This window comes from Frankliniella occidentalis, unplaced genomic scaffold (genome assembly GCF_000697945.3).
Source record: "Frankliniella occidentalis isolate FOCC.00 unplaced genomic scaffold, Focc_3.1 Scaffold60, whole genome shotgun sequence".
Taxonomy (NCBI): domain Eukaryota; kingdom Metazoa; phylum Arthropoda; class Insecta; order Thysanoptera; family Thripidae; genus Frankliniella; species Frankliniella occidentalis.
The window spans coordinates 466,269-475,533 of NW_026267190.1; the positions used below are offsets into that span (position 1 = coordinate 466,269).

Consider the following 9,265-nt stretch of genomic DNA (forward strand, 5'->3'; position numbering starts at 1 on the left):
AAAATACGGTAAAATGCAAGCAAATCGGTCCGCCGTAGAGGTAAGCGGGTAAGGGCTAAGCAACCCATCGCTCTCCTCACCCTTATACTTCTGAGCGCTGTCCCCCGTTTTAAGTGTTCAATAGGGTGTTCCAAACTGACAATTTGAGCATGTTTAAGCTCGGCTTGAGCATGGTTCCCATTCTCGAATTTTAACGTAACGTGGCTTGTTTGAAACATAATTTGGCTTCCTTTCAAACAAGCCTCGTTCAGTCGAAATCTTATATCAGGAACCATGCACCAGCCGTGCTCTGTATTTCATTTTGAACCACCCCTAGAGTTCAATGAGGTCCAAATTACTAAATGGCCCAAATCCGGCATGGTACTGTGTTCCCGCCATGTGCATATGTACTCCAAAATAGTATTTTATCTTGTTTTAGTTGTATTTCATGCCACTACCTCGCTCTTTTTCTACCTGCACTATGAGGTATGTCTTCAAAGCAAATAATGAAAAGGAAGCATTTCTACAACATGGAGTTTCAAAAAGGGGTAAGAAATCACTTTCACTATCAATTGTTGTAGAGTAATGTTGGATTTATTAGTGAACTCCAAACCATCAGTCAAAGAATAATAATTGAACAGGATATATATTTGATTCTTGAATGCTTAAAATGGGTACTAAACAAATAAAATATTTCCAATGATACAAAACTTAATCTAATGACATACATTACGACAAAAAAAAAGGTAATGTAACCACTCCCTCACCTACATGATTATAAAAACGAAAACCGGTGATGCCGGGCCGCCCAGCTAATGCCAGATAACCAAGTAAACAGTTGGAATGGTATAATGCATGAAAGTATAATGTGAACCACAAAAAAATAACCATGTGTAAAAACAAAATCTACATTTTTTTATACATTTTCTTTATTTTTTTATATTTTTTTTCTTACGTATGAAGTGAAATTTATACGCGTGTTTCATATTTTGGTGTCACTGTCACTCAACACAAGGGACAGATATGAATCAAAGATCGGAAACTTGTTAACTAGTTTGAGGCACTAGTATGAAAGAACTACTGTGACATTTTTAGGGATGTGAAATACAACCAGATATAATTTTGGTGCAAATGAAAAGATGAAGATGAAAGTGCCTCAAACTGCCACTTAATTAAAAAGTACCCGATAATTTATCATATGTTCCCTCTCACTAAACCAACGTAGGGAAACAAGAAATGTTACTGCTAGAGAATGAAAACTTGGATCTTAAATTTCAGAATGTCTTAATGGCGACTAAAAAAATCAGAGAAAGTCAGAAGAGTTATAACCTTCAATAGACCTGACAGCTGTTCGGCCCTGAAAGATTTCACCGGTGGTATAAAGAAGACACTGTATAAGTTAACTACAGACCAAAACAACACCCTAAATGCATGCTTGCCAACAGACCATAGAAACATATGTGCGACATCTATATGAAATATCTAAAGCATATAAATATTTTAAGCCAATACAGATATATACCTAAGCAAAATGAGATGCTAGTTTGTTTCATCGCCATCACAGCAAATTTGTCATAAATTAAAATGGCATGGAATTGAACAGTTAACTCTTTTAGTTTCACATACCACTTTTAAATTTGAGTAAACTATCAGAAAGTAATATTCAAAACTCAGAACATGTTTTGTAGCAATGATAAGGGAAAAAGTGCAAAATTTGTCTGTGGCAAGGCATGGCTATTTATGAACAATTACTCGATAGTGTAGAGCATGTAGAGGTTGCCTGGATCTGCTTTACGCGGCACAAGAGTATTACCAGGAGCTAGGGGAGCAAATCCCAGGAACATGAAGGTACGCACAAGAAGGGCTGGAAAAGAAATTTCAAGATTAATCACAACCAAACCAAAATTCTCCCACAGTAGATACAAAAGGAATTCAAACTTACCTCTGTCGGATCGATCTTTCTTGAAGCACAAGATGACATGACTGCACTTCAGTACTTCTTCAGCATACTCCAACAAAGAGACAAAGCCCTCCTTTGATCCTTCTGGCAGCAGGCACGACGGCAGCTGGATGTACAGCCGTCCCTGCCACAGCACTGTTTCCCATAGCACCTGGCTACTCTCAGTCAACTGGAGCACAAACGTCAAACGCAGTGACTCCAGTGACCTTGCTGCTTTTAATAACTCATTCTCCTGCAACCATAGAATTAAGGTATGTGAGAAAAGAATTGACAGGGTGATTGTACAGTAGATTATAACAAACAATACTTTTCCATCAGGATAACAGTTTACTAATTTCAAATTATGGAAACCAAATTCACAAAATATTAAGAGACATATGCTAGACTGAGGCAATGTCTTTGAATAAATACAAGGTAGCCCTAAAGGATCCATGAACTGACAATGTGGAGAGAGAGCAGGAGACTAAACAGATGAGGTCCAACAACAGTCTCACAAACCCACCCCTCCCCACAACCCAGAATAAAAGTTGGCAAATGTCTAATGGACAGTAAGCTTCTTCCCCCTACTCTGGTAGGCATAGGCCAACCAGGGACCAACCCGTACAACAGCATTAATAATATAATCTTTACCTGCACAACATTGCAGTTACGCAGTGCGCTCACAGAGAGCTCCTTTGGTTTCCCCACGCCGCTGCCCTCTGTGCTGAGTGACGGCGACACAATTGTGAAGGCGGTGTGGGGGCCATCAGGACCAAGACTGAGGCCCTGCGCCCAACGTTATACAGTACTGGGGCACGGCCTCCACCTCGGAAGAGCTGAAAACAGAACAAAAGTTATTCACAACAACTTATCAGAAACAAATCCCTTAGCAGCATCAAGGAAACTAAAGCTTTGGCAAGGTTTTGTCACCTTCACTGGCACATATATCATAACGTGCTACGCAGTGGGCAGTGGTTCAACTGGTTTATTTATAGACTGGACCCAAGCTACTCTCAGCCCAAACAGTTTGCAGAAGCAGTGGAGCCATAATACAAGAGCTTTTGTAGCCTATTAAGAATCATGTGAAATACTGAATGTCCTAATGCAGAAAATAAGTAAAGTAGATACTGAGAAGAACTTGACCAAATACACTTGAGGTAAATGTAAGAAAAAATTGGAAAATGATTTGAAGTTTGATAACACCAAGGGTATATTGAACTCAATATTTAAAAAAACAACTTATTCTTGGCACAAAGCCACAACTTAAACAAGAGAACATCTGGTTCTAAACTGAATCAACATGACTTTGTAGGGTCTAAAAATAGATAAGCTCAGCATGAGGAAATTGTGAACAAATAAAAGACACCAGAGTTAGAAATTAAGGCCAATCAAATCAAATCTGAACAATACAGTACAAACAGAACAAAGAATGAAAATTTAGAAATTGGATTACATGTTGAAGCAATGTCAAATCACAGAATGGTCCGATCATAGAAAAGACCTGTTTGCCTACAACTTGGCAACAGCACAGATCTCTGGTTTAATTAAGGTTGAAAACACGTTTGTGCATCTTCTCAGAAAAGAAAAATCACATGTCCACACCAAATTCTTTAAGGATTTGGCTGGTAATGCGTAACTTTGAAATCCGGCAAGCACTGTTGCCACATCATGTGCGTAGCAGACTATTGAGAAAGAATTTCATTTGAGCCAAATTCATAGAATTAGGTAAAATAAAAACAAATTAAAAAAATAATCATGAGGAGGCATGCCACGATGCTGTTGAACTCCAGAATATTTCCAACAGTATCGCTCAAAGTTAAGCTAAAGTGGGTTGCCTTCCCACTTTGCCTTCACACTAAATAAAAAAGTTCAATGTTCATCTATTTCCATAGAATTACAACAAGTCAAATTTTAAAATGCTATATTCTATGAAAATAAAGATAACAAAACAAAGAAAATATAGATGAGATATTTGAACAGGAGCATAAGAAATGTACTGATATTTTCTAATCTAAAGCAAATAGAAATTGACTGACATTCTCAAATATCCTTAAAAATCAACTTCCTTCCGTAACCCACGTTCCAGTAACATCACAATTTAAAAATATCAGGAAAATTTTAAACTGATACATAATGGAAAAGAAATTCATAAGTAATGCATGTTTATTGCGTAAGTCAGGACGACGGGAAAAATGACTGCCACGGAATACTTGAGAATGGCAGGGGGTATGATGAACGAAATTCAGAGAAAAGTACGAATGAGGACGACATGGTAGGATTTGAACCATTGCTATGCGTCTATATTAATTGTCAATGCAGTATTATCTAGCGATGAGTATTGAAGAATGGAGATAATTTAAAAGTCCATGACGAACGTGAGGTATGTGCAATACAACATGGCGGACGTCCAGAAAGGCTCGAGAAGACCACTCCACTAATTTAGCTCATAATACTTACCAACTTGAACTTAAGGCGGGCATGGCTTCTAAAAAGTCTTCCTTACTGCTTTCGGAATTACTTAAGGCCAAAAGGGCACTAATACTCATAATTCTCGGGTAAATTAAACGGTACTGAACTCTTTTCGCTGCGGGAACAAACCATCAGTGACCTATTCCTTCACTTGTTTGATCACATATACATGGATGGTGCCACTGCTGCCAAGCACTGCGCACGAAAGCTTGCGCGTGTGTCGTCTCCATTTCACTTATATTTCAAGTTTTTGTGCAAATTTAAGGGATTATCAAACTTTCATACGATTTCTCCATTTGAAGCGTCTCTTGGTGTTATTTCTAGCGCATGACACTCTCCGGGTAAGACACCCGCGAGTGAACGCCCCTAGGTTGGTACTCCTGCCTTTTTTTATCTGCCCAATACGTCACGCTGACGTCAGGTACGGGGGTGGGAGTAGAGTCGCTGCACACCCTTGTCCTCTGTCTCTGTCACCCTCAGCTGATCCGGCTGAGTCCGAGAGGGAAAGCGTCCCGTCCTCTCCCGGGCGCAGCCCCTGGCAAACATGCTCTCGCCGACAAGCGTCCCGTCCCGCGCCCCTCCCCGCCCGCGCCGCCAAAACTCGCCTCGGAGATCAATGAAATGCTGGATGCGGCAACGATTAACGTCGGTCGTACAAGACTTTTGCCGTCATATCGCCATTCGAAACAACGAATATTTCCTGGGTGACTGGAAGCTGACCATGAGCCTCAAGTTTGGATAGAGATCCCCACCGCACCGGTAGGACCGACCCTGCGCCGCCAGTGGTTGGGGGCGAGGGGGCGATGAGGGTGCAAGGGCGGCAGGAGCCCCCCGAACAGAGGGAAGTCCCTCCACATCTCGTCCACTCCAGCTCAGACGTCCGGTGGCGTCCGTCCATGCGGCCTCTGGTCTCGTGCTGGCTACACGTGCCAGAGTGTAGGCAGTCTCTCCCAAGCTGCCTCGCCAGGCTCTTTTGGCAGGTCGCCTCTCTTTTCTCCGCATCGTCTTCGCGCTGCGGCTGTTGTTGTTTTCCCCGGGCATACGTGGACCCCGTCCCGTCCCGGGGACCAGACGTGGGCGCTGCTTCACGACTGTGCGCCGGGCTGTACGAAAGGACACGTCCTGTATAGGGTGGGCGTCATCCGTGGAACCTCCCCCTTGCACTACGCCGATAACGGGCGGGGAAGTCCGAGGCGTGATGTTCAAAAAGTATCGTGATTTTGTTTGAAGGGGGTATATCGATACGTTCGGCGTTCGCTGGGGGCGGTTGATAACCCTTTTTGAAGTTGAAGTTGAAGAAGGTGTGCCCTGCGCTCGTCACCTTGCCTCTCTTTCTCTCTTTCCCTCTCTCCGAGGTGTGGTCGCATACGAGGGGCGGGGCGGCCGGTGCAGCGAGTAGCGGTTTATGTTACGAGCGACATGGACACCCCGGACCCCGGCCGGCCCGTCCAGAGGCTCGCGGCGGGCGCCTGCCGTCTCCCTCGCACCCGCAGCCCACTGGATGGGTGCGAGCAGGGTGAAAGATTCTCGGCTCAGGACACCAACTCGGCGCGTTGGCCTGCCGGGGGGTGGGGGTATCCACTCGCTATGCGCCGCTATGCTCGAGCTCGTCAAGGTTGCCTCCATGCACTCGACACACAAACGGGTAACGCAACGGGCTTATCGCCAAAATTTAGTCTTTGAGCGCAGAACACGACCACACTGCACACTTTAGGACAGCGAGCGCCAGCGCTGAGCCAACCGCGGTACAGGGTAAAAGAGCCTTGTGGCGATAAATGGATCTTTATTCTGACTCGACAGAGGAGAAAAATAATGCTGCAACCACGACCGTGGATAAGTCGTGGAAGGGGGAGAAATAAGCCTGAGCCACCGAAAAATAAATCGCGTGTGAAACATTGAATCATCCGAGAGATTACCAGCTACCACCTCTTTAAAACCCTCGAAGCCCCCGAGGAAACGGGGTGGGTGGGCGCTTAGCACCTTCGCGTGGGGCGTGCGGGTTGTTTGGCTTTGGTCACCATAATGGCCCCTTTACGGCTCCGCGTAGGCAACCCGCCCACCCGAGAGTAAGTGGACCCATTCGATCCTGCCCAGCTAGGATAGTCGAGTGGTTGATTGGCGACTTACGACTTCGGACTTCGGGATCAAGGATTTTGTGTTTAGTGCAAAACGCCACATAGTCGGGCACTAAAGCGGCGCGCCTTTTCATTCGCCTTTGTCTTCTGCTGAGAGCGCTACTTTGTCGCGCGAGCTCGGCTTGCGGGATTCTCGGCAGGCCAGTCGCAAAATCGCCAATCGCAAAATCAGGCAAAATCGCTCAGTCGCCAAGTCGCAAGTCCCCAACCACATATCTTCCTTCTGAAGTATGTTCTTTTGTTCTGTTTTGTGTGTGTGTTTAGATCGTCTGATCTTTCGACTGCTGCTGCTGCTGGCCCAGGATTCTCTACAACACACGTGCCGGTCTCCGCCGAGCCTCCTCACTCGGGCGGGACCAAAACGAGAACGGCGACAGCGACTGTACTGTGCCACCTTGATGTGCTCGTGGAAAAGGAGGTCGCCTTTTCAGATATGCCCTCCTCCGGGGATGGTTATTAACCTTACGGAAACTTCCTGGCGCCCATTGTGTGAGGGTCTTGAGACGGCCAAGGACTAAGAATGGAACATTCCCTCGTGCAATGTCGCCTCCATGCAACAAGCTAATCTAAAGATAGCAGCTACACCGCTATCAGCGTCAGCAAGTAATCGCCAACACATTGTCCACCAGATTCGTAAAAAGAAAACGTATGGGCCCACCAACGCCAACGTTCACCATCTGCCCTCCGCACAGTAGAGCAGCGGGGAGCGAGTAGCTTGTCTGAGTTTGAATCCCCGCGTCTTACACCACCAGGGAATGATCACACTGTGGTCACACACGGTTGTCGAAAACAATGTTGCCAGATAAATAAAAAGGCAACAAGTAGCCCAAACACACAGGTATGGAGCTCGCTGCATCCACTCCTGCCTGGTAGGCAACATTTCCACACGAGCGAGAAGGGGTGGCCTAGTAGGCAGGCGATGATGCAGCCAGCTCCATTCCTGTGTGTTTGTGCTACTGAATGCCTATTTTTGTGGCAAAACTGGTCGAAAACAAAGTCCATTTCGGATAATTCAATATTGTGCCGTCTCGTCAAGTGTTTGGTATTTGGTACTAGCCTCACGGCGGCGCGGCATGATATCGCACATCGCACGGCACTAGTCATAGCCAGCCGGCCGCAGCCTCACTCATCCACAGTCCACAGCCGACATAGCTCAGCTCACCCGGAAGGGAAGGAGGACAGCTCGCCTACCTAGAGGGTGCACACGCTGCTGCGCCGCCACGCCACTCCTCACCGCCCCGCGCCCCGCGGTTGCCCCGCCACGCCAGTCAAATCCTGCGCGGCCCCGTCGCGAAAAATAATCAAAAGATAAGGGCAGCCGCGCGTCGCGATTCTCTTGAAAGAAGTGCTCGACTTGTGACGAATCATTGAGAAAACGCCGCACGGCAACAGGGCTGTGTACTGCGGGCGCACTCTCATTTGCGCCACCTGGGGTCCTACGTGGGGTGGGGAGAAGGGGTGCAGCATGGGCAGGGGCCGTGATCGGGCCCATCCATGTGAAGTGCCTGGCCCCGTATGGCGCATTAAGCGAGTGGTGGAACGGACCCGCACCTAGGAGAGGAGGTAGACTATGGCACTTTGACCAGACGATTCCGCTGGCATGGCTTTGCTGCCTGCTGATGCCGGTGCAGCAGCAGCTGCTGCTGATGCTGTCGCTATGATGGTGCTGCCGCTGCTAGGCCTGCTAGGCCTACTGCTCACGTCAACAAGAAAAGGCGGTTCGCGACAAACGGCAACGCATTTCCAATTTATGTTAATAAAACGGACGAACGACAACAAGCGACATTCTATCAGTACAAGAGACCGAAATTTCACATCCATTCATTTATTTTGTCATTGAAAATAATGTCAAAATTTGTCCATAAAGGTACGAGTAGTTAACTCTTCGACGGCATGCGGCGGGGTGCGGCGCGCTTACGGGCCGGCCCCGCCCTGCCGCACCACCGCGCGCCGCTGTTTATCTCACTCGAATTACGACGTAGACAAAGCGAGAACTATAGTCCCCTCCGGTCCCCTCTCTCGACGTTTCTCTTTCTGTCTCCCTTCTTTCCCGGCTGACGCTCCCGGACGCTCCGCTTACACCACCGCGGCGAAACCGGGGGGCGCCCCGCGGCGGGCGAGCGAAGGCCCAGGCTACAGCCCGCGCCCGGGTGCGGCCACAGCCCCCCGGGGGAGAGCCGGGGTCACTAGGGTCACGGGGCACTCGGTAGAGACAGAGGAGGCACCCTTCCTCCCTCATCGCTCTTTTGCTCGACGGCGACCACCAACCTCGCGCTTTTCCACATCGCGAGTCCTGCATCATCGGCTGTCGCCGCCAAAACAAAAATAAACGACTAAATAAGGCACCGCCCGTCCCTCATCCAGTCCCCAATTCGGTCAATAGAGCAAATGAATTGGGGAGGGGGGAGGTCTGGCCGCACGAGCCCAAAGCGCACCACCGGCGTAGAGCCTCATGCCCAGGACGTGCGGCGCTGCGGCCGGAGCGAAAAAGGGGGGGGAGGGAAGGCATGCCCAATAAATGCAGTTTTAAAGACCGCGACTATCCCCTCTGGTTTATCGGTGAAAAACGCCCGAAAAAGAAGAACATGTGTGAGATAAACTATAAATAACACGGAAAGAAAAACGGTGAGGGTGCGGGAGACTCCAAAACGTACGGTGGTGTGGCCCAATGTTTGACGGTCTCCGAGAGCGACGTCCGCTCCGGGCCGGTGTTTGTTTACGCAGTGTGCCTACTTGGCAGGCG

At 47.7% G+C, this 9,265-nt stretch overlaps 1 protein-coding gene across 1 annotated transcript; it reads right to left on the reverse strand.

Annotated features, from left to right (window-relative positions):
• Nucleotides 1–551: 551 nt before the first annotated feature.
• LOC113206105 (ornithine decarboxylase antizyme 1) lies at nt 552–4,562 on the reverse strand. The gene is given in 5 exon segments (XM_052267855.1): nt 552–1,843; nt 1,922–2,171; nt 2,570–2,686; nt 2,688–2,754; nt 4,376–4,562. Coding segments are annotated over 5 exon segments (639 nt in total). The 5' UTR covers nt 4,465–4,562; the 3' UTR covers nt 552–1,727.
• Nucleotides 4,563–9,265: the final 4,703 nt, after the last annotated feature.